The sequence below is a fragment of the Camelus dromedarius genome, chromosome 4 (genome assembly GCF_036321535.1).
Source record: "Camelus dromedarius isolate mCamDro1 chromosome 4, mCamDro1.pat, whole genome shotgun sequence".
In the NCBI taxonomy this organism is placed as follows: domain Eukaryota; kingdom Metazoa; phylum Chordata; class Mammalia; order Artiodactyla; family Camelidae; genus Camelus; species Camelus dromedarius.
The window spans coordinates 90,141,778-90,167,960 of record NC_087439.1 but is presented as its reverse complement, the minus strand read 5'-3'; the positions used below and the strand labels follow the sequence as shown (position 1 = coordinate 90,167,960).

The following is a 26,183-nucleotide window of genomic DNA, read 5'->3' as shown; positions in this document are numbered from 1 at the left end:
ATACTGATTCTATGTTATTGAAAAATCTATGAAACTGTTTCTAAGGATGGTTATTGATCTAGCTAACAGGAGGAAATGATAACATATTCTTGTATTTTGTAGTTTAACCTAACCACACAGCAATCTATGAAAGCAATTCTTATCCAGTTGGAGATACTAAGCCAGAAAGTTATTATAAATATGATATGTTATTATGGCTAATGTGCTTCAGTTTTGGAACTAAACAACTTTTACTGTCAACTAACATTTAATAAGCATCTATTATACACCATGTGCATACCATTACATCATCTTGTTTGATTTTATTTCATTCTCTTAACAATTTTATGAGGTCATTACCACTATACCCTAAAGCTGCTCAGTTGCATCACTTGAAAGTAAAAGCTATACTTTTACATCTAATTTTTTAAAGTATTCGTAATATATTTTATGCTAGAAACATAAATGACTTCAAGTCTTTTCCTGTTTTTGTGAGAGTATGTGTATGGCAGGCGTATGTGTGTTTGGCGAGTGTCTGTGCATTGTCAGGGATTTCCACATTAGTAATTAATTGCTTGAATTCAACTCAGAGATTTGTTGATCTTGGCCTTTCTTTAGCCAGTGTTACTTTGTTACTAATACAAGCAACATTAATAACAGTGGCAGCGCTAATGACAAAAAACAAGGACAGAGTGTTGCTTCTCAAAATGTGTGCAGGGGGTATGTGTTTATCAAAGGGAATTATTACTGATTAAGTCTTTCTTAATTTTCTTATTTTATTTCTACTTTTTGGAGGGGGGAGCTAATTAGGTTTATTTATTTAATTATTATTATTTGTTTTAATGGACGTACTGGGGATCGAACCTGGGACCTCGTGCATGCTAAGCGTCCGCTCTACCACTTGAGCTATACCCTCCCCTTTACTCACCTAGTTTAACGGTTAAATAAGGGCAGCATTATGTGGGCGAGGGAATCGTTGTGAAATCATTTTTGCCTATAACCTTAATGAACTGATTTCGTCAACCCCGCCTTGGCTTTGTTCAAACTAGGACTGTCTTATCCTATGAAACGTATGGGGAGGTTAACCTCAGTGTAGGGAACTTGCTCGTCTTATGTTGGAAATAAGTCAGGAAAGGAAAACTGTGCTTCTCAAATACTTAAAATCCAGTTTTCTTATCTTTTAAAAGTAAATGTTTATCGGGTAGAACAAAATACTTTAAGATTCAATCCAGGAAGGGTGTGCATGCAACAAAAAAAAAGAAGATTCAGCCAAAGGCCAGGATATGAAATGTCCCAGTATTTTCCAAACCATCCAGTTAGGTCGTCTTTGTTATTGTTTTGTGTTTGACAAGTTCTACAGGAATAAGCAATGGAAACCAGTCCTGAGACTATTGGATGTGGTTCTGAAGATGATCCCCCAAACCAGAACACCTAACTCATTGTGGTGAAGCGTGATTGTCATCTTTAACTGGGAGGTGACTGTGTACTCAGAACTCTGTTGGGGAGTCTTTGAATTCCAGACAGTGGAATCTCAGGTTGTAGACTAAGCTTTCTACAGGAAAGATGCCAACCAGATAAATGTCTTTTGCCTTGCGGCTCAGAAATTATAACACCACAAATCTCCTAGCTATATAAATGAAAGTTATTTTATTCTATCAGTCATGACCCTAAATTGCTATTCAGTATCTTAAGCTGAATAGCAGGGTACAGGGTGGCGGCAGATATGTTGGGTACTTTTCCAAGCCAAAAGCCAGCAAGAACAGCTCTCCTTTATTGAGCACTTAATACATGCCAAGCACATGTTATGTACATGATTTCACTTGATCCTACAGCAGCCTTGGAGTCCAGACCATCATTTCTGCCTCGGAGAGGAGGACATGCAGCGCTTGGAGACATTAAGTAACTTACTGGAGTTAACCAGTAAGTGTGGGACAGGCTTCAAACCTGGTCCACTGGACCCCGGAATGGTGTCCACCATCATACTGTCTGCCACTCCATCAAATGAGAACTGAAAATATGTGTGAAGGGAATAAATATAAATTGTTTCCATTTTCTGATTATAAACATATTGAGTTACTTATTTTAAGTAAAAAAAACGTGAACTAGGCTACAGGGTCGAAAGCCATCTCCCTTGAACAGTGACTCACACGTGGGAAATTCAGTAATTTCATTCCTGTTTCACTCATTGCTAGCGTGGATTTTGCCAGTTTCCTGCAGAAGGTCTCAATTTTTAACGAAATGTCGTCACCTCAGTCAGATCTGTAGCAGCCTTTGTAATAGCTCTTCAAATAATCCTTGGTGGAAGCCGCATTGTTAGGGGAAGCTTAAGGCTGCAGAAGGCCACTTACTTGCTAAGTAGATTCAGAGCAGTGATTGACAATCCTGGCTACACATCAGATCCACCTGGGAGCTTTTAAAAACCCTGCCAACCTGGGCTACACCTGGACCATTAAGTCAGAATCTCTTGGGACGGGACTCTAGCATCAGGATTTTTTTTTTAAGCTCCTTCGTGACTCCAAGGTTCATCCAAGGCAGAAGACCATTGATTTACTGCAGTGTAGGGTTACACCCCGAGACCAGGAGCTCAATAAACTACCTACTTTCATCAGTGATAGCATGCCAAGGCTCATCTCAGGTTGTTTCTCTCCTCACCTGAGCTTTTTACAACCTATGAGATGCTGAGATGGGCAAGAAATTATGACTTCATCAGCATGTTCTGCAGCAATGCAACACGTACCATGTGGGAAATGGGCCAAGATTCAGATTCCTTCCGAAGAGGAGAAAGTCTGAGAAGCTGTATAGTCTCATTCTGAAACGCTGAATCCCTCTCCAGAGGTGGGCATTCCAGCGAAAGGACTGCACCTCAACCTTATTTTCCCCTCCTCTTAGACTGTGTGTGAAGTTCTTCTCATTGTGTTGGATGGCAGATCCATCATAGAGATGCCAGCTGACCAGCAGTAAACAATGGTTAGAAAAAAGAAACTGAGAAGCTGAAAGTTGGGATCTGACTTCCTCTTATTTGACAAATCTGTATTTTGTAACCATAGAGGAGTCAGCGTTTCTCGGACTGACTTTGCTCATCTGCAAATCATAAATGACTGTAGCCCCAGCACACATGGTGCCAGAGTCGACCACCTAGAAAGCCGGACACAGTTATCAAATGCTCTTTTCAGTAAAGCAATTAATACTTTCTTTTTGATATATATAACATTCCTCCAGATATGAATGTCTACACTTACTTGGGGCTTTCTCCCCTTCCTCCCCTAAATGCGCTCTTAGTGCAATGTTTCATGAACACACAGCATCACAGGAAACGTGCTTTGGGGCCCTTTCCCTAATGGGGGAGACACGATCATGCTCCTGAGCTGTTACCCACTGACCCTTCATCTCTTAAAGGCCTTTTAACAGCAAACCAGTGAATCATGTGTCTTTCTCTTGTTTGTCCACTCATCCGAGATTTAAAGTGGTGAAATGACCATAGGTTAGAAAAATAAAATATGTATAAAGAAATAAAAGATACCTCTTCAACATATGGTTTCTGAATTTCTTTATTTTATTTTATTTTATTTTTTTAATGGAAGTCCTGGGGATTGAACCCAGGACCTTGTTCATGCTAAGCATGCGCTCTGCCACTGGGCTATACTCACACCCCTGGTTTCTGAATTTCAGATGCCCCCAATAATTTCCTCAGATGTTTATGCCAATGTACTTAGTTTACATATTGTTTATATCATACTTATTATATACATAACATGATATATTTATATAAAATATATTTACTGTATTAAGCCTATTGTAAGAGGTTTATATACAGAATTATTTTCTGTAATGTAAATACTTCCTTATTAATTAAATTAATAAGTCTTTACCTTCATAATTTTGGGGATTAGACCCTCTCAAAATCATTAGACAAAAAAAAAATTCATTAGCAGGCTGTGTATCCAAATCTGCATGTGAATATAGTTAGAACTGTAAAGGAAAATTTTATTTTAGTTTGGACTAAAAGAGGAAGTTCCCTAGAGTTCAGCAAGCTTTTAACCTGAAATAGTCCCACCTGAATGGAGGGTTTCATAACTCTATAAAGTAATAATGATCAAAAATAAGATGATGTTTAAGTGCACCATCTTACTGAATGTTTAGTATTCATTCATACTGTATGACTAAAATAGGGATTGCAATTTGGACAAGGAATCACTGATCCCAAATCAAGCATTAAGCTTCAGTGACATCAGAAGTTGCCACAAAATTAGGAAGAAAGCAAAGGGGTTGACAAAAACTTCAGTGTCATAGTAATGTAAGAATTAGAATGTGTATCATATCATACTGTCCTGCTCTGAGTATTGGCACACATTACACAACCAAGGGTATCCCTGAATCTCCATGCAGCAAAATAAACGCATCACCTGATGTGTCCGGCCAAGGACGGAGAATCGGCAGGGGCTGAAGTATGTGTGAAGTGATGAGAAGTTCTTTCCAGCTTGGTTTGCATCTGAGTGTCCTCGTGAAAACAGGCTATAGGTTCCTTGCTTGAAGCCTGGAAGTCCTCAGAACCCCCTTTCTGTACTCCCTTAAGGTCTGGAGTCAGAAAACCGGGATGTGTACAGAGGCCAAACAAGTCATGTAAAGAGGGCAGGAGGCCAAATAAAAGACTAAAGAGAAGGATGGAGACTGTGGCAAACCAGAGAGGGTGTGACACAGCTAAATGTGGTCAGCTACTACACAGCTCCAGCTGATTCGGGCTGTGTGGGAAGGTATTCTGTGTTCCCACTGGATTTTGTGTGTGTGTGTGAATTCTCTTAATTTTTAAAAAATATTGGCAACTGATTCAAAACGTTTTTAAACTTTGCTCTGGATAAACAAAATGCATCCACAGGCTGGATAGAGCCTCTAAACCAGTAGGTTAGGACCTCTGTTGTAGATAAGAGAATGAATCAATTTCTCTATTTATTTCAGATCTGCCTTCCTTGAAAACCCAGAGTCCTGTGTCCTTTGGTGAAATTATTGAAATCTGTCTTTGCGTGCTGGAAGTTTTCTGCACATAAAGCAATGGGGTTTTTCGGTCTGTTTTCTTTAACAGCTTCTGTCTTCACATAAGGAGTCCCTAAGAAAGCATGAAGATAAAATGCCGTTAGTCAGTTCCTTTCTTAATGTTCCGTGACAGGACCTTTCATCGGCTTGTTCATCAACACGTGCGGGTGCCGCCGGACGGCGATCATCGGAGGGCTGCTGAACTCGCTGGGCTGGGTGCTGAGCGCCTACGCCGCTAACGTGCACTACCTCTTTATTACCTTCGGAGTCGCAGCCGGTAAGCACTGTGGGTTTTTTTAACTTGATTTTAAATGCTTCTATGGGGCACGTCGGCAAGGAATTTAATTGTGAAAAACAGAGACCCATTAAAATAGTTTGCCCTTTGTCTCCTCCATCCCACCCCACCCTGATCCTATCCTCCAGGAAATACTTTTTAATATGAGGTAAAAATATGCCTTAAGCATGAGGAAACAACTAACAGCTGTACTTGGTCTCCCGTGATAGAATGTAATTAACTTTTCCATACCTGGTTCTAAGTGCTCGTCCTTTCTCTTATACCAGTACAGATGTATTAATAACATCCTCTCATTTAATAACTGCAGAATCCAGCGTGAATCAGAGACAAATCATTTTCTCCTTCAGCCCTATTCAAATTAATGAAATAGCAGCAAAACCCACATAGATGTAGAGACCCTAAGAAGCAAAACGAAATCTAAAGCACACAGTGTCAGTCCCCAGGGGATATGTAAAAATTGGCTGCCAGGCAGCACGGTTTGCATATCCGTTCTGCAAAATATATTCCCAGCTGTAATTTCCTTTATCAACAGGTAGCAGAATGCATGCAGGTAAGTAGTTTCTTAGGTGTACAGTTGTATTTCGGTGAACCGGATCTAGCCTGACTTTTTTGAGTACAGGGCTACAATCCTAAAAAATAACACATTGATGACAGTGTTTGCATAAGAGTTCAGAGGTAGAGTTTGGAATTCTTGCTTTTTTTCCCCACTTATTATCTGTGTAACTTTGGGGCAATTACTTAAGTTACTTACGCCTCATTTTCCTTTTCTGTGAAATGGGCTAATTAAGAGGGCTTGGTTTACAGTGTTGTTGAAATATTCTATGATATCATCTGTAAGAAGCACTTGGGACAGTGCTTGGCCATCATAAAGTGCTGGGCAAATGTTAGCTAATATACAATTGTTTTATATATAGTATTTTATTATATCATAAGCATAAGTATATGCTTTATGGTAACAAGAGAAGGTGAACACAAAAATCGACTGTCCATGTAAGTTGACAGGTTGGTTCTGTCTTGGACATCTGTCCACATGTTCACCGAAAGCCCTTCTGTCTCCTGTGAAGCCTGGTTTGAAAACCATTGATCTGGAGGACTTGATAACAGTTCTTAAAGAACAACCTAAGATATTTCCCCTGAGTGTTTTAGAAACTTTGCCCCATAACAGTCCGATGAATAGCGCTGGCATGAGGGTTTTTACATTATAGGTGAGGAAATAAACTCCTCCCGCTGAGACTCAGGAGCTACATTGGGGTCTCTGGGCAGACAGGTGGGAGCCCCTAAGAACTTGATCTGTGGTGTGTGGTTGTCTGGACTATACTTGATCCTAAACGCCAGGATTTGAAATCTATTCCCATCAGTTAGAGATGTCTATGGGTAAACTCTGTCTTTAAACAGAATTTTATTCCTTGCAGTTAATTACTTGCTTGTTGGTCCTCAAATGATATCTCTATATTCATTCATTTATTCATTCACTTATTTATTCAACAAATATTTATGGATACAAGGAAGTAGGGGAAAAACTCAGGAGGCCAGTGAAAGTGTTTCTTGAGACACTTCATGGCTCCCACTTTTTATACAGGAAACACTCAAAGAAAGTCTCTGAAAAATAAATGTATCCCCCTCTTCCACAAATACACATATATAAGTATGTTTAAGTGGAAAACCAAGCTAAGTCAGTTAGTTTGTATGCTGCTGGACTGTCATTAGTGAGGCAAGTTGAAGCTGATTGACCCCTGTTTAATAGAAAAGAAAAAATTCAGATGGAAAGATCTACAAAAAGCAAGTGATCTAGATCTAGATATATATATAAATAACTGTATGATTTATGTTTGAAAGAAACTTTGTTGACATCTTTCTTCATCACAAAAGGCATTTGAAGCAGGTTTATTCATACTTGTTTTTCTTAACGTCTAGGCAATTAACATTGTGGGGAGTGTCCTCCTATTAAGCAGGAAATTAATGTCTGTCCGAGCGATCTTACTTAGCCAGGAGTCTGGACACATCTCGTCAGTTTTGCCAGAGCTCCATTCTCTTAAACTTGGCTCCAGGAGACCCCTTTCCTCACATCCATGCTGACCGGGAGCACAGGATGTCCTCTCCCCCTCTGGTCTGTCTTCCTCCTCCACCTGGCCTGGAGGGAGGAAGCCTCGCCTCTAAACCTGAGTGTGCTGGAGAACTGATCCAGGGACCTGCCCCGGGCTGGACGTTAACAGGGCCTCGCCGGACTGCTGGACTTGAGCCTGAATATCCCCAAGGCCTGTCCTGTACACTCATAACATAACTGTGCTGGTTATGAATAACAAAGTCACATTAAGAAGGGGGTTGCCATTAAGGGCCTGCATAGTGCAACAGGGAAATGAATGCTTGTAGCATTGGACCCAGGTTTTTTTTCCCTCACACAAGGGAGCATTTATTATTTAAAGTAAGTTATAATTGATGGTACGCATGCTTTCGTCCCTCAATTCTGTCCCTATTAGTCATTTCATTCTGCTGCTGTTCAGAGATCGAGAACCACATTAAATTTAACATGTTGGTTACTTTCAGTGACAAATCAAATTTTAAAAATTAAACTTGCGTGCCATCAGTAAAATCCAGAATGACAAACGTAATAGACAAATGATCCAGTTTCTTCCACAAGTAAACTGTGAGGGGAGAAAAAAGAGAAAGAGAAATTAAGATACTTAAAATATGTATCAACAAATATGCAGGCCTTACTTGGATCCTGATTTAAACATTTTTTTAAAAAATATAGTCATTTATGAGACAATTGGAAATTTGAACCCCTTCTGGACATTTTATGATAAGGAATTATTCATTTTTTCAGATAATGATATGATTATGTAGTTTAAAGAATTCTTCTATTTAGGGATTTATACTAAAATATTTGCACATGAAATAATATATTTGGGATTTGTTTCAAAATAATATGAAGGAAGGTGTGTGTGTGTGTGTGTGTGTGTGTGTGTGTGTGTGTGTGTGTGTTGATGTAGGGGCAGGGTTTAAGACAAGAATTGCCAGGAGTTGATAATTGTTGAAGCTGGATAATAGGTACATGGGATCTCATTAAACCACCTGTTTTTTAAAAGCTTACTTTGAATCAGACCCAAATGGTTTCATTAGCCAATAGCCTGTTATAAGAGAGAAGACAGTAAATTAATTGACAGTGTGCAATTACACAGGTGTATTACATTTATATATATAAGGACAACACAATATAGCAGGTGGTACTTTACCCATGAGCTGGGCCTCTGTGCGTTTAACTGACTTGGTCAATGTCACACGGGCACTTATGGGGTGCAGGGCCAAGTTTCAAACCTGAGGCCAGCTGCGTTCTTTCCACTACACATCTCCCCAGTACAATAAAACTCTGTCACAATATTTAACATCAAAGAATTTCTTGGTTCTTTCACAAATAATTATTTTTTTCAAAATAGCCACTGATACACTTATTTTCAGCTGAGTTTTTGGTCCCTTAATCCTGGAGGTATAAATTTAATCTTGTGTGAAAAGATGACTATTGTTTCAAAATATGACCATTTCCCCTTCTTGACCAAATTCGATAGAACTTTCTTTTGTTCACGGCATCCCTTTGTGGTGTGCCAGGCACTGTCCTAGGCACCTGGGAGAGAGGCATCAGTAAACAGAACAGAAGAAGATCCCCGCCCTCATGGAGCTTGTATTGGTAGCAGCAGGGGAGAAGAGGGTCAGATCATACGTAATACACCCAGTAAAAAAGTAAATTATACGGTTAAGTGCTTACTACAGGGAAAAAAGAAAGGTAGACTAGGGTAAGACAGACTGGGAGTGGGAGTGGTGGACAGGGGAGGCTTGCATTTTAAAGTAGGATGGTCACACTAATGAACTCATCTACCAAACAGACTCGCAGACATAGTAAACAATCTTATGGTTACTGGGGGAAAAGGGATGGGAAGGGATAAATTTGGGAGTTTGAGATCTGCAAATGTTAACTGCTATACATATAAATAGATAAAAAAATACCAAATTTCTTCTGTATAATGCAGGAAACTATATTCACTATCTTGTAATAACCTTTTATGAAAATGAATATATGTATATATATGCATGACTGGAATATTATGCCGTACACCAGGAACTGACACATTGTAACTGGCTATACTTCAATTAAAAACAGAAGAGGATGGTCAGGTGGGCTTCACTGAGAAGATGCTCTGTGAACAGGAGACAGGGCCTGAGCCCTAGGTCTGTCTGAGGGGAGGAACATTCTAGCAAAGGGAACAACCAGCTTTTATAAAGAGATAAGCTCTTCAAAATTCATGTTAACCATAGAAATCTTCAGAATTCAATTAATTTTATCAAACAGTGTGCAGATAACTGAAAGTCAACCAATTTGTTAGGATGTAGGCCCAGTTTACAGACTATTGAATATTTTTCTTTCTCTTTGAATATTTAGAAATTAGGGATTTTTGGCTTTTGTGGACTTAAAACTCATAGAGGTTAGCTTAGAGTTTGGTTCAAAATTAAAGGTAGCCCTTTTTTTCATGCTCCTCTCTCTTGTAATGCAAATTATTGCTACGTTGCTGCCCTCACTGAGGCCTGGCTGGTGGCTTGGGGACCTACCTGCTCTCACTTCTGCTGGCAGTTACTTAAGAAGGTAACTTAATTGTTCTTAAAACAAAAGTATCCCCCTGGGAATTAGGATTCTTAGCTGAGGGTCATTGGCTTCTGACAGTTGCTGTAAATATCACTGCTCTAAGGTAGATAAAGGAGGTGGGTTACTTCCAAGCACTTATTTTAGAAACTGAACCAAAATCCTTCTGCAGCTCCATGCTGGCAGCTCGAGGGAATGAGCAGTTTAGGGTGAGAGGCAGCATGGGCAGTGGAAGAGGACCAGACTCTGTAGTTGGGTCTGAATTCCAATCTCGAGTCTCCAGTTACCTGCTGCAGGGTCTTAAGAAAGTGTCTTACTCTCCATGAGGCTCAAGACCCCCTTTTATATAATGTGGGTGTATAACCACAGGTAGCTTTTGGGTTGCTGTGAAAACTAAACCAGATAAAGCCCGTAAAGCAACTGGCACGCCATCGCCACTAAATTAGTGGTCATTGTTATTATATTTGTATGTGTGACAGCTCTGCTCTCCTTCCAAAGTCAAGAAATTCCAAAACTATTAAATGATGCTGAACTGGAGAGGCCTCTCGGCTTTGCCGGGTACTATGAGTCAGTCTCTTTTATACAATGAAGCTGCTCTTCTAGTGTCGGGAGGTCTTAAGCATTAGAACTATATGGGCCCCATGATTGTCTTGTAAAAGTGGGGCTGTAGTTTCCCTCTGCCTGTACCTGCAAGTTGAGAAGCCAACTCTCAACCTGTTGACCAGCATTTCATTTCATTTTATTTTATTTCATTTCATTTCATTTCATTTCATATTTATTTTATTTTTAAATAAACCACTTTTTAGAGCAGTTTTAGGTTCACAAAATCGAGCAGAAAGCACAGAGTGTTCCCACTACCCCCCACCCCAACACACACAACCTCCCCACCAGCATTTTAATTTTGTCCACGTCAGTCACAGACTGTTCCTATTTTCTAAGAAAGATGCAATTAAAAATCGGAGATACAAATAAGTATTACGTGGTTTTGACATCTAGGAGCTACATATATTGATCGGTGGGTGCTTTTGAATTCCTTTCACTCTTCCAATTAATTTGGGAACACACTGGCCTGTTCCTGAGGTTTCTGCAAACTGCCTGGCGCCACTCTTCATCCCCTGGCACATAAAGGCTTTCCAGTGTGTTGAGTTCAGTTAGCATTGACAGAGCCCTCAGAGTCATTCATTCTTTCAATAAATCACTAAGCACACACTGCGTGCTCTGGGCGGTGCCTGGCATACGAGGGGCGGAAATACAGACACAGTCCTGCCCTTGCGGAGTCTATGGTCTGATGTGAGAATGCAGGCTTGTTTTATTATGGGCTTACCCTACACTGAAAAGCCTGCTGGGGGAAATGATGGGCTAGAAACGCCTTGTGGATGATCATCTTGATACTTACCTCCTGAGCTCCTTTTTGCACTCATTATTATTTCTTTGTTTAAAAGAAAAGTTACAGAACCCAAGTGTCCATCCAGATGGATGGATAAACAAAATGTTGGGTGTGTGTGTGTGTGTGTGTGTGTGTGTGTGTGTGTGTGTGTGTGTATGGACTGTTATTCAGCCTTGAAAAGGAAGGACATTCTTATTTGTGCTACAACATGGATGAACCTAGAGGATATTATGCTAAGTGAAACAAACGAGTTACAAAAAGACAAGTACTATTTAATTCCATTATTTGAGGTACTTAGATTTATAGACTCAAAAGGAAGAATGGTGGTTCTCAGGAGCTAGAAGAAATGGAGTGTTGTTTAATGGATATAAAGTTTCAGTTTTGCAAGATGAAAAGAGTTTGGAGATTGGTTGCACAACAATGTGAATGTACTTGACACTACTGAACCCTTAAAAAAGGGTTACAATGATACAAAAATAAACTAAAAAAAGGGTTACAGTGATAAATTATATGTTATATATATTTGATCACAATTTTAAAAATAATACTATATAGCACCATAAGAAATGTATCAGGGAGCTAATATTAAGTGTAAAAAGCAGAATAAAAAATTATTAATAGAGTTTTAATAAGAACGAGTCGAAATCTATGTAAGTGAAAATTAATATGAAAAATCCAAATGCTTAATGTGATTATATAAATATGGCAGGATCATGGGTATTTTTTCCATTGTTAAATGAAAAATACATATTAAAAATGACAGTTATCAAGACGAATGCAGTGAAATGCAGATGACCTTTGGATGCTGCGCGCTGGGGATACGGCCTCTGACGTGGCGCTGTGTGCTTCCTCCCCCCCTTCCCCGGCGCAGGCTTCGGCAGCGGGATGGCCTACCTGCCGGCCGTGGTCATGGTGGGGAGGTACTTCCAGAAGAGGCGCGCGCTGGCCCAGGGCCTCAGCACCACCGGGACCGGGTTCGGCACGTTCCTCATGACGGTGCTGCTGAAGTACCTGTGCGCGGAGTACGGGTGGCGGAACGCCATGTTCATCCAAGGCGCCGTCTCCCTGAACCTGTGTGTCTGCGGCGCGCTCATGCGGCCCCTCTCTCCTGGGCTGGACGGAGAGGACCCGGGAGGGAAAGAGCCGCACGTCCTCCGGGCTCACTCCACGGAATCGGTCGGGTCCAGCGGACAGATGGGCGGAGCGGAAGAGAAGGGTGGCGGCCCGGGCACCGAGGACGCCGTCGGGGACGCGGCAGCCCAGGCGTGCCCGGAGAAGGCGGCGCTCGGAAAGAACATGTGCGCCCTGCGGGTCCTGAAGGCGGTGAGCCAGCTGACCGTGCGGGTCCGCAGGGGCTTCCGGGACTGGTACTCCGGCTACTTTGGGGCCGCTTCGCTCTTTACTAATCGGATGTTTGTCGCCTTTATTTTCTGGGCTCTGTTTGCCTACAGCAGCTTTGTCATCCCTTTCATTCACCTCCCCGAAATAGTCAATTTGTATAATTTATCGGAGCAAAACGATGTTTTCCCTCTGACTTCGATTATAGCAATAGTTCATATCTTTGGGAAAGTGATCCTGGGCGTTGTGGCCGACCTGCCGTGCATCAGCGTCTGGAATGTCTTCCTGATGGCCAACTTCACCCTGGTCCTCAGTATTTTCATTCTGCCCCTGATGCACACGTACGCTGGCCTGGCGGTCATCTGCGCCCTGATAGGGTTTTCCAGCGGTTACTTCTCCCTGATGCCCGTGGTGACTGAAGACTTGGTGGGGATTGAGCACCTGGCCAACGCCTACGGCATCATCATCTGTGCTAACGGCATCTCCGCCTTGCTGGGACCGCCTTTTGCAGGTAAACCGTTCAAAGTTTTAAGGGCTGAGAATTCGTGTGGAAAGGTTGCGTTGTCATTTATAAGTCCGAGATGAACAAGAAGGAAGTTTCCGTTTGTGTACTTGCTCCTTTTCCCCTCCCATTCCTGCCTCCGGTTTCTCATGTGTAAATTTTAGCAAGTTAAAGGTCATTTCTTCATGTAGAAAGTAGATGAACTTTCGATCCATAACCTGAGACTTAAAAGGGCCAGGCTGGTGAAGTGGATGATGGAATAGTGTGGAGCCCCTGCCCCTTCTGGAGGAGGCAGCCTCTGCCCAGCTCCAACCGATTTTGGTCACCAAGGAATATGGAAAATCATTACCAGCTCTTCTGTTGTCTGTTGCCCCCGAAGAAGCTGGGACTCTGCACTCTTAGGTGACATTTCCAGATTTTCAAAGCACTGTGTGTAGATCCAACAGATGAATTCTGTGGTTTGGATCTAGCCCTGTGGTAGTTTCCTACTGGTGTGCAATAAATTGCTGCAAGCTTAGTGGTTTAAAACAATACAAACTTATTGTCTTACAGTTCTAGGGGTCAGAAGGCTAAACTGGATCACAGCGGGCCAATACCAAGGTGCCGGTGGAACTGCATTCCTTCCGGAGGCTCTCGGGGACTCCATCTCCTCACCTCTTACAGCTTCTGGAGGCTGCCTACTTTTCTGGCTCCTGGCCTCTCCCTCCATCTAAGCCAACAGCGTAGCATCTTTTCATCTCTCTTGATTCTGACTCTCCTGCCTCCTTTTTTCATTCTTAAAGATACCTATGATGACACTGGGTCCACCAACTAATCCAGGATAGTCCCCCATGTCAAAGTCCTTAGCTTGAACACACCTGCAAGGTCCCTGTTGCCGCATAAGGTCATCTGCACGGGTTCCAGGGATTACAATGTGTGTATTCGGGAAAGCTCGGACATTCCACCTGCCTCAGGCCCAGAGGGCCCCGGTTGGCAATATGATCTGTCACGTATGTTCACCTCAGTTTAATGGAGAATTGGCTTCTTGCATTGGGCATACCAGAAGCCATAGGCACCACTGAGGGGACCTGTGTCTGGGCCAGCTACTTCTCTGACCTTGCCATTCTGGGCAGGTTTTAAACTTTGTGACAGGTAGACCCAATCCCCAAGAGGCCAGGTACTGGGCAAAAGTGATCAAGTCTACCCGCTATCCATGGACTGGAGGCAGGAGCCCACGAAGCGTGGTAGGGGCCAGGGCCAAATACAAAGGAGAGGTGTTTTTTGGAGATGACTGTTAGGGCAGCCAGGCCAGGGCTGGTGGCAGTTGTCAGAACTGCTGGAAGTTCCGTGCAGTGTTTAAGCTAAAATGGGAGAGCATCACCTTTTCAGATTCCTCCTCCACCTCTGTGCTGCTTGTCTGGCTGATCCTGGCCCTTTATTCTCATACCCTCTGCAGAAATAATTCTTCCCATGCATGGGGGGAACACCATGGGTGCAGGACAAAGCCTTCCCCGCCCCTTTCTTCCCAGTCTCTCCACGGACCCTACAGTCATCTCCTGTCCTGCTGGCAGAGGGCTTGTACCAACACAGCCATTTTTATATTGCCCTCAGAACGTGAAGCTCAGGAAAACATAGATTTTTACCTATACAGCTGACAACACTGGCAGCTGGCTGACTAAAGGTTTAAGGACCAAGAATTGCTTTAGGAAACCCAGAGGCTACAGATAGACCCCCTCCTGGATCAAGCTGCTCCTGTTTTCTGCCCATACACAGAGATGCAGGCACAACATTTCTAGGTGACAGGGAATAATGATAGCAGTGCAGCAGACTAATATTGGCAGCTCAAAAGTCAGAACTGCTCAGTGATCTCACTGTATAGAATTCTCCATCAGTTGGGGATGCATTTGGTTGTAAGAGAACATCCTCCAGTGGAGTGTGTCACATAACCAGAAATCTAGAGTTCAGGGACTAGATGATGATGGGACAGTGTCTCAAGATGCTCTGGGCCTTTTCCACAGGCTAGTTGCCTCATGGTCACACAAATGGCTGCAGTAGCTCCAGCCACTATATCCTCATTTATAACAAGAAAGGAAGGGATGAAGCCTTAGTCCTAGCAGAATTCCACTTATATCTGATTTGCCAGCTTCACACAGCTAGTCCAAGCTTCAAGGGAAACTGAGAATTGGAGAATTTTGCTTTCCAGCGTCTGTACTAGAGGAAGGAAAGGAGAAGAGAATTAGGATTGGAGTTTGGATCAGTCAACCAGTGGTAACTTTCAGAGAAGTTAAACTAAAATATCCATTAAGGGGATGGGAATATTATCAGTGGCTCATCCACCCTCTTGTTGGGCGCCTTTTAGATATGTTGTATGTAGAAATGAAATCTCTCATTGAGGGGTACTTTCTGCTTCTAATGGTCAGTGGGATTATTTTATACTGATCCATCAGATTTCAGCAGCAGCATCACAACACAGCTATGCAGTGCAGCAGAAGTAATTCATGATCCATGTTAATTAAAGCACCACGGTTTGCCAGCATAGTTTCCTTAACCCATTCTTTTTCACACATCTGCACTCTAGTACACTTTCTTGAGTGGAAGAGGAAGGAATTACAACTAGAGGACAGGGAGTTAGATCCAACCCTGAGTCATCATGGCTTATCTTTGCTCGCTTCAGGGATCCTCCCTGGAAGTGGATTCTGTGGCTGAGTGTAGCTCCATCCACCATGAGTGGTAGAAGCCATTGTATTAATGGTGATTTACAAACCTACCGTGAACGTGCGTCAAGTGCTGCCAGGGGACTCTAAAATCAATGTTCCGATGTACGTCTCCAGGCCAGCCATCTAAAAGGGCCTCTCCATTTTTGCTTGTTTCTTCTCCTTCCACTGAACTCGTATCCCGAGCAATGCCAATCAGCATGACCAGCTGGATTCTGTTTAATTCATTGACTTTCTAGGCCAAGGAGCCAACATTGCAGTGAGATGCAAGGCCAGCCTTTTTGCATCATTTTGCAGAGTGATTGGCAATATGAGTGACTAAATAACCACATTAAATTCTTACTAGAAATTCCAGGTGGTCTAGAAATTATTACTTGGCTTGATTTGCTACCAGGAAGATTACTGCTCACATTAGCTTTTTCTTTTTTAATGGATTTAGGAATGAATATATTTTCTATTTTTCAAAGCGGTTTCTACTGGCATTAAAAAATCTGGTACAATTTAGTAGCATGTTAGACAATCACACATTTCCATTTAGAAGAAGAATGTGCAATCAGCGATATTGAACAGACATTTCAACCATGTCATTTAGCAATATGAACTTCTTGATGTAATTCATTTATAACGTTTCTGGGCATTCGGCTCATCTCTTTTAAAGATGTAATAATAGTAGATACTTTTCTAGATGTTTCTGGGGTAAAGCAAAACTCGGCCACCAGATTTGACTGACCAAGAATCTACATGTATCTCCAGCATCAAATATAACACCCGAACAACAATTTGTAATGTTTTTTCACCAAGACCCGGGAACACTTATTTAATAAATAAGAAGAATAGCCATCACTTCTCATTTGACAGATTCAAATGAAAAGTAGTGCAATTTATTTAAATGGAGGTACTGGGTATTGAACTCAGGACCCGATGCATGCTAAGCATGCACTCTGCCACTGAGCTATTACCCTCCCCTGCCCCTGGAATACAGTTTAATAGGGAACCAGATTTTACTTTGAAACTGTTGATTTCAATTGATAGTTGGATCAGGATTGCCCAGGATCCCAGGCTCCAAACCAAGGGATGAAGATCAGACCTGTAGGGAGACATGGTGAAGGATGAATGAGGAGGGCAGCTTGTCTGAAACACCTTATTTCTAAAGAGTCATGTCCCCACGTGCTGGGTCAGAGCACAAGGCAAAGTACTGTCTCCTAACCTGATCTGCATCTGACTTGGGACTGGGTTGAGTTCAAACTAGCAGAGATGGCAGGATCTGGAGACATTTCAGAATAAATCCTAATGGTAGAATGGAGAAACCTATGGGATTAATTTAACACAAAATTTAGGACTGTGCCTCCAATTTGTACTGTTACATTGTTTGGTACAGTTGGGTGCACTTTTGAAACATTGACATATGAGTTACTTTCAAAAACTGGGGTGTGAGAAGATGCTTTTACAAACGTTTATGTGTTTAGGGAAAAGATGCAAATTTAAGGCTGTAACAGTGTGTAACACACTTAACACACGTTTTCTGTAGCCTGCAGAGACAAGAGGATGGAGTGGAGGGAAGATGTTAGGGTGTTCTAAGGGAGGTGGTGGTTATTACTGTCCTCCCAGAAGGGGGAGCAGTACATGGACGGACAAGAAGCCAAGACAGATGTATTAGAAACTCAGTATGGCTTGTGCTTGTGGTTAAGCTTGGGACAACAAGGGGGAGAGGTGGGTAGGGACCACATCACAGATCCCTGGAGCTTGTGCTCAGCCACTTCAAACAAACAAGTAAGTAGTCTGAACTGAATACAAATTAATTTTCCAGTGAGGATTTTGTTTTATTGCTGAGGTCTGTGTTAAGTGGTGATGGTAGGTCAGCTTGTTTCAGCTGTTGGAGTTGGCCACGTAGAGCACCATTTTCTACTCTCAATCACTTGATCATGCGACAAGTGAGGATTTAACTATCAAAATGACAAGATCAGCTTTCATATGGGATGAGTGGAGTATGAGAACCTCATTTTTATGTATTGATTTTTTAAAAATTGTAGCTTAAAATAGTCCCATCATGTACTCTGGTTATAGAGCCTCTCCACTCGGCGTTACCTGCAAGTCAATTGTTCACTTCATCCTGATTCGCAGTGGTCCACGACTGACAAATGGTGGCACCGAGGAAAACTGGGATGTGTTTTTGATCATATGTCAGTGTGTCTTTCTGATTTAATTCTGAAGCTGCACCACGGTTTCTGGATGATATGTTTAATCTTATTTGTCCCTCTTGTCTCAAATTGGAGATTAAGAAGAGATGCTAAAACATTTACTAAGCCACATCTAAAGCCTCATATTTTCTTCCTTTATATATCAGTTAACAAACCCAGCATAGCCAGATTTCGTAGCTTTTGAGTCGTTAAAATATATATATATATTTTTTTAATGCTATTAAGTGTTTGTTTTTCTTTATGATGGCCTTGACTCATCCAGCCACATTAATTATGCACTAGATACAATAAACAAGAGACACAGATAACCCTCAGGAAATCAGAGGTACTAGTTTACACAATTAGCAGTTGCTTTTGTGCAGCTGTCTGTTGGTGGGAGAAGGTAAAGTTGCATTTATGCATTCATTCATTTGCCAGTTAGATATGCTTTAAAAGATGTTTTTTAAAAGTGGCCATGGAATACTATGTTTGGTCATTAAACCATTTATATTTTTCTTATGCCTTTGCTAATTAATGCACTTGTTGAAATGGAAAAAGCGAATGTTTACATTTACATTTTTTCCATAGATAAAATTCTGTGTACAGCTTAATCCTCTCAGTTTGCATAGTTGGCTGTATGGGGACCATGACATGTGACTGGTTCCTGGAATTAATCCCTGAAGTAAAAGAAATACCATATTTCATATTTTCTGAGACTTTTTTTTTTTTCTTCACATTTTAACATCTCGGAAATCAGAATGCCTTTTACAAAGTCCTAAGAAAACACTGAGTCACATTTTTATTGACAAAAATATTTCTTTCTTACTGGTACATAATAATGATGCATCGTGTAAGTCATGGTATCTTAGAATTAATGAAATATGGTAGTATTTTTGAGTACCTCGTAAGATCATTATATGAAAGTATTAGATTATAATACTGAAGTATTTTTTGAAAAGAATGGATAGGTTAGTCAGCATTTAAGGCTATATCTTCAGCAATTTACAGTTTCATAAATTTAAACATATATTAAAGTTTTATAGCTCTACGTGTGAATTTTATAAAGCGTGGAAATTTTTTTTCTTTCTATAACAGATGTTTGCCCTCAAATACTTCAGAATGAATGGAAGTTCAAATAAATGTCTTTTGCTTAGTTTCTTTTGACACACTCCAAAAACTTCTTCAGAAGCGTTTTGAGGTTTTGGGAAAGATATGTGTTTATATTTGTGTAAAAAAAAAATCATTAGATTCATTTTTCACAGCTGACTTTGTGCCGGCCTGAGAGTTACCCCAAAGGCCGTGAGCCAGAAGAGTCTCCCATCAGTCGGCCAGCTACTGTTTCAGTGCCTTAAAAAGTACCCCAGGGCTTAAAAGATAACTGCAGACACCCCAGGCAGTGAGAACTCTAGTTCGGACAGCGCAGACTTAAGAATGGCTAAATGAAACCTTTGGGGGCCTCAAATGACATATCATACATCCTTACAGAATTATTTATAATAGCAATAAATGCTTGCTTTGTGTTCTTGACTGTTTTTTCAACTTCGGTACACTGAATATATTCCTTTTTGTTTTGTAGGGTGGATCTATGACATCACACAAAAATATGATTTTTCCTTCTATATATGCGGTTTACTTTACATGGTAGGAATCCTCTTTCTACTTGTTCAACCATGTATTCAAATTATAGAGCAATCCAGAAAAAAATACATGGATGGTGCAACTGTTTAGTGTCACGCTGTGTTCCATGTTAGGTTTCTCCGTCATACTCATGCCTACCTCACATGACTGCTGTGAGGAGCCTGGGACCCATCATGGGAAGGTTACGGTTGTCCGGTAACCGGCACTGTCATTTGTGAATGCCACTGTCCTGGCTTCGTTTGAGAGCAGCACTGCCTTTCCGTGTGGGGAGAGGCAATGCTGGCAGGTGTTAAAGACCACATACATCTCAGAGAGAACAGTGTCCTTCAAAGTCCATCTATTAAATCACTGGGAGAAATGCCCTTACAAAAACTGTCCTCTCTCGCCAGCCACTAAGACTAGGGTTTTAGATACAGCGTTTAAAACAAAGACAAAGAATGGAAGCTTTTCAACCCACCTACTTCTTTCTAAGGTGAAAATAAGGTACCTAAATGCTTCCGGAATGCTCACAGATACAGGTCTCCCCTGCTTTTCAGAAGTGCTTTCCACCACTTCGCTTTTACAAAAGACCTACATTGCTACCTGCTTCTCTCACCGGAAGAAACCCAAAGAGGATATTCGCTTTTATGAAAACGGGTGAAACGCATTCAGCGTTTGTTTTGCAGTAAATCCTTACAGAGGCAGTGCAAGCCCCCAGCAGCAAGAGTGGTGCCACCAAGCTCCTTCCCGGGAACCACACGGCATCTCAGCATCAAGTCGCAGTAGCTTTGAACTGTGTCTGTGAGCATCTGTGCTTGATCTCGGTATATTTTGTGCATCCATGAACAAGATGTGTACTAAGGTGATTGCTTCTGTGCTTTATGCCATTTCAATTAAGGTTTCATAGAACGCTCTGCTTTTGGATAGAGGGGGGAACCTGTAAATGGGTTTTAAGCACAAGAATATGACTAGAATTCAGAAATTGCTACAGGGAGCTATTGCTCTACCAATGTAAAACAGAGGCAGGCTCTAATTTCAAATATGCTTAGTACGGTTAAAGAAATACAGTTTATATTTTTATTAAAAAATCCAGCAGCTAGGGAGTACCATTTCTAAATCTTCCTCTAAGAAGAGCATTTGCCAATAATCCAAATTCAGTATTAATCCAGTTATAAACTGAATCTTGAGACACAACCTTAATAAATAATATTAATAATTTCTTTAGTGAAAGTCATATTTGTGCACACGACCATTGAATCAAGGGCTATGATTCAAGCACTTTTATTTATTTCATTGGCCTCAGTTTATGAGCATGATCTGGGGCCAAAAGAAATTTTTTTTCTGAGTTTCTCCTGCCCAGTAAATAAAATAGAGAATGAATTGCTGGTTGACATGCAAAGTTGGTGGTTAAATCATTTGTAAAGCATGTTACTAGTCCAAAATATAAGACTATCAAGTTGTGATGGTAATAAACGAAATGCCCTTGGTCCAAATGTCTGTGCACTTGACATTGGAGCAGTGGTAAAAAAACAGCCCTTCTCCAGTGCCTCTTGCTGTTATATGGACAATTCATTTGCCTGAGCTCAGCACAGTTTTTAAAATTGTCCTCTTGATTGATTTCATACTGAAAATAACTATGATCCATGACATCAAATAATGCTCTTCCTTTATCTGAGATTTCTATTTTTCTAAGCCAAACATTTTTCAGACTGCAGAATGTTCTTCCCAGAACCATTTTGAAATTTCTGGCTGTCTTACTTGTTTACACATATTTTAGAACTATTTAAATTTCCACTCACAATTTGCTCATCACACACACACACACACACACAAATACTTCAATATCATTGCCAGCGTCTTGGGTCAAATTTATCTAAAGTGAGTACAGACTATTCTCAGTTATCCTCAGTAATTAGAGGCAGGCATGATACTAGTAACTGGAGTCACAGAATGTTACCCCCGCCTAATTTTAGCCAGCAGTTTCAGTGTTTTACTCCATCAAATCCTTTAGAGCTCTTAACAGGTGATTACATGGACACATTACCTTTTTTGTTTCATCACCATTAGTTCCTGCTCTAATGTCTACGGGGAGGGGATGTGTAATGAAAGGAACCACCAAAATAACAATAATAATAAAAGGCAGCTAATGGAAAAGAGAAACAAAAGCATGGCTAATACACACACGCAGTATTACCTCCAATGATTCGAGAATTTCCTGTAAATTATTATAGATAATAAATTGCATGTCAAACTCTGTTTGGTCCAGGACAACAACCTGTTTGTTATGACTGCTTTGGCTCCTGTAAAGAATCCAGCTCTCTGTTTTGATAAAGGTAATCTTAAAAGCTGAGGCAATGCTCTCTCTCTGTTTACCATCAAATTAGGAATGATTGGATTGAAAAACATGTTGTCTGTTTTAAAACCGGCATTATTTCCTTACTTTCATTTGCCAACAATACCAAATTAACGAGAGGAGGTGTTAAATATCTGGAATGGTGCTATGCAGCCAATGTGTTCTGATGCTCGCACTGCGAGTTGTGCATCATAAATGTAAGTGTTTTGTCCAACGATCTGGCTTTAGTTAAATATCCAAGTTAGACCTGCTCATGTTCAGTCTGTACAGTTGTTTGTTGATTTACCATATTCCTGAAAGTGGTGATTTCTACCAAATCAGAAGCCCCTATTTTACAAAAACAAAGTAAAACCCACTTGCAATATGTGTGTTGTCAACAGGAAAAAAAAAAGAGAATGCTTATAAAGAATTACAGCAAGTACAATAATAGTTCCTGTTTAAAATATTATTTACAGTCCTTTGGAGATATTATAAAGGGTTGATTGTATATTTATATCACATGTGTTTTAGGTTTCCCCTCATGTGTCCAAATAATTTCTATTTACATACAACTAAATAAAATTTGTCCTCTTTAAAGATGGTCAGTGAATTTTTGTACAAACTCTTTATTTTCTTAGCCTTAAGAGGAAAACTCCTAAAAAGTAACTGATAATTACCTATTTGGCTCTTGCCCCTGGAAGAATTTCCCTCTGGGTGTGATCATGAAACCACCTGGAGAGAATCACCTATCGTGATTGTTAGAAGGGCCAAGTTTAGATGTAAAATTTTAAATGCACACCTCTTTTAATCCAGCAGCTGTGTTTTGAATATTTTTTCCTACATATGAGCAAAGACAAATGAACAAGGATTTTTTAATTTATAGTTTGTTATATAAAAGACTGGAAATAATTGAAATGTCCATCAATGGGAACTGTTAAATAAAGTATGATATTTATGCAACTGTTAAAAAAAAAAAAAAGACAGATCTGTATGTAAAGTTAGAAAATGGTTCCCAAGATACATTGCTAAAAGAAAAAAAAAGCAAGTTAAAATATGTTTAATGTCCTCCCAATTATGTTTTTGCTAACTACAAAAAAGGTTATTCATGTGGCTTGTATATGTATAGGATATTTCTGGACAGAAACACAAGAAAACTAACAGTGTTTGGCTCTGGGGGAGGAAAGTTTGGGCTTGGGGGTGGGCCTGATTTTTTTTCCTTAAGCGCATGATGCTTTTTCAATTTAATACTTGTATCCAAAATTATTTTAAATGCAAATTCCTGGGGCTACTTAAAACCTAATGAACTGGAATCTTGAGGGATGGGGGTCAATAGATCTGCCTCGTAGATAAGCTTATCAGTTGATCCCTATGCTTACTAAAATCGGAGACCAACTCTCAGCATATTTTAAGAGAACAATGTTCCACTGGATTTCAAATGCTCGTCCTGACTCCCTCACATTGATTATTTCCTTTTATATGATATTCTGGTCAATTACTGTCTATGGAGCACTCATAGTATGTAATATTTTCATTCCACTAAGTCTGCCTCCATAGTCCTTTTTCATTCAACAAGTGTAAACTGGGCTTCTAGTAGAACAAGGCAGGCGGATGCAAAGTGCCTGCCCTTGGGTGGCCTGCAGGGGAAGTGATGCAATAACAAAATTAAGGAAAATTAGACTCATAACCTACTTAAATGAAACTATAATTAATAATATAAAAGACAGAGAGAGGCGCAATAAAGCGAATGAAGAACTATCCCTAGGTATGTCTTCTTGTCAAATGAAAGATACAGACTACAAGTGCTAAACTTACAATTCGCAAACTCTTAGGTCTCAGGTCCCTGTTATAGTCCTAAAAACCAATGAAGACTCAAAAAGCTTTTGTTTTTGTAGGCTATAATTTATTGATATTTACCACATTAGAAAGCAAAGCTGGGAAAATTTTAAGATATTTATGTATTACTTCATTTTAAAATATAATGAGCCTACTATGTTCATATAAATAACACATTTTTTGGAAAAGTAACTATATTTCCCCAAAAAAAAATTTTTTAGTAAGTATAGTGGCATTGTCTTACATTTTTGCAAATTTCTTTAATATCTGGCTTAACAGAAGACAGCTGGGTTCTAAAGTTTGCTACTGCATTCAATCTGTTGTGATATATGGTTTTGATTAATATATGTGAAGGAAATTCAGCCTCATACCAATAAGTAGTTGGAAAGGGGAGGAGTATTTTAATAGTCTTTTCAGGTAATTGTAGTTTTTTTCAATTCCACACCAAAACTCAGTAAGTTGTATTTCCTAAAGGTTAGTTGCAATGTAGAATCTGACACAGTATCAGTGAACTTTTTGTAAAACGTTACATTAAAAGCCTGTCTTGCACTTTGAACAGCTCTTTTGCCCATGTATGATTTTGTAACATAATGCTTTAGTCATTTGGAAAATACTGATCTATTGAGTTTGGTAGATCTTTCAAATGTTCTCATATTTCAAACAATAATTTTAAAAATGATTCTACAGTTCTATTTATATGAAATATCCAGAATAGGCATATCCATAGATAGTATATTAGTGGTTGCCAGGGGATAGGAGGGAGGGAGATAGGTTGTGACTGCTGCTGGGCACATGGTATCTTTTGGGGGTGACAAAAATGTTCTGGAATTAGATAATGGTGATGGTTACACTAGTGCTTTTCCTCAAGACTCCACTGGACTCTGATTTACAGCTGGTCTGCTTTTTGCACACTTCCTATTTTGAAACTGAGTAGGACCCTGAAGGGCCTTCCTGGTGACAGGAATCCCCAACCCCTACACCTCCTGCCTCTTGTTTGTAGAAAAGGTTTCCAAAGAGTACATTTAATCAGAGAAGTGAAAAAAAAAAAAATGCAGAAACAAAGGAAGGCAGCCAAGCAAGACAAAAATAATAATAGTTTAGACATAAAAAAAAAAGTCAAGGACCTTTAATTCTTCCTCGAGGGCTATAATTTCCTTAGCCATATCCTTGAGTTGTTTTGCAGATACTAAAATCCTTACCAGGTGGAGGAAGTTTGCATGCTGTCAGCATGTAGATTGTAGATTGGTTGGAACCAGAAGGTGAATGACTGAGATTCCCAAAACATCATCCTGTCACCTCATCATCAACCAGAGAATTGTGCAGAAGCTGTTCATACACTCTGTGACCTTCTCACTCACACTGTCTTTAAAAACCCTTCCCTGAAAGCCATCAGAGAATTCTGGTCTTTTGAGGGTGAGTTGCCTGTCCTCCTTGCGTGGTGCTGCAATAAATGCTGTACTTTCCTTCACAACTGACATCAATAGACTAGCTTTGCGGCATGTTGGCAGAGTGGACTCTAGTTTGGTAAAAATTTTGTTGCGAGGGATGTTTAAAAGATGTGGATTCAAGGGTGAAGACTTCGTAAAAGTTGATCATTTTTACTGTTTTATCAAGGATCTTAAGTGTGCCTGGCCATTATTTGACTGCAAGCACATGGCAATGAAATACATTTTGGTGGCGCTGCTTTGACAGCCACCATTGCTGCTCTACCATCAATGCAAATGTCAACACAGTTGCTCCAGGATCAACCAAGAGAATGAAGTTATTCAGTATTTTGAATGTTTCAGCATCCCTTGTGTTTGCTTCCAAGCATTCACATAAAAGATCTTTGTCTAGATGGTGTGATGAACACAGCAGAATGGTGAGTCCAGCCACATCTATTGATCTGTCCATTTGTAAGACAAAAGTACAATTCTGCAGAGAAGATATCGACTCAGCCTGTTTGCAGCTAAATCTTTAATTTAACAAGCTACTGTATCATGAGAAAGTGGCGCTGCTGTGATTCCCTCTGCTGACTCTCCATCCGGCCGGCATTCAGCAGTGTCAGCTGTAAGGCTTCCTTCCCCCTCTCCAGGCACGGTCACCTACCCTGCAGGGTACTCCAATGGCTTTTGCCTTTCTGGTTTGAAAAGCTATAATGACCAATTTTGGGCTTTTAATGACCTCATCACATCTCCATTTAAAATATTCAAATTGTTTTTCTTTAAATTTTGAATGATTTCTCTTAAAATGGTGCCACAACTTACATGGTACCAAAAAGGTAAAATTGTAACATTATAAAGCCAAGGAATAGATAGCTTTTGAGTGCTATTTTGTTTCATATTTATACTTTTTTTTTTTTAGTAGATTTCAGTTTCATCTTTTTTGGCATC

General features: G+C 40.3%; 1 protein-coding gene across 1 annotated transcript in view; it reads left to right on the top strand.

Moving 5' to 3' along the window:
* SLC16A14 (solute carrier family 16 member 14) overlaps nt 1-22,525 on the top strand; it is a 30,587-nt gene extending 8,062 nt beyond the window's left edge. Inside the window, exons 3-5 of the mRNA XM_031452343.2 lie at nt 5,141-5,284; nt 12,191-13,168; nt 19,606-22,525. Of these exons, the coding sequence (XP_031308203.1) occupies nt 5,141-5,284; nt 12,191-13,168; nt 19,606-19,757 (1,274 nt within the window). The 3' untranslated portion in view covers nt 19,758-22,525. The remainder of the gene's footprint in view (nt 1-5,140; nt 5,285-12,190; nt 13,169-19,605) is intronic.
* Nucleotides 22,526-26,183: the final 3,658 nt, after the last annotated feature.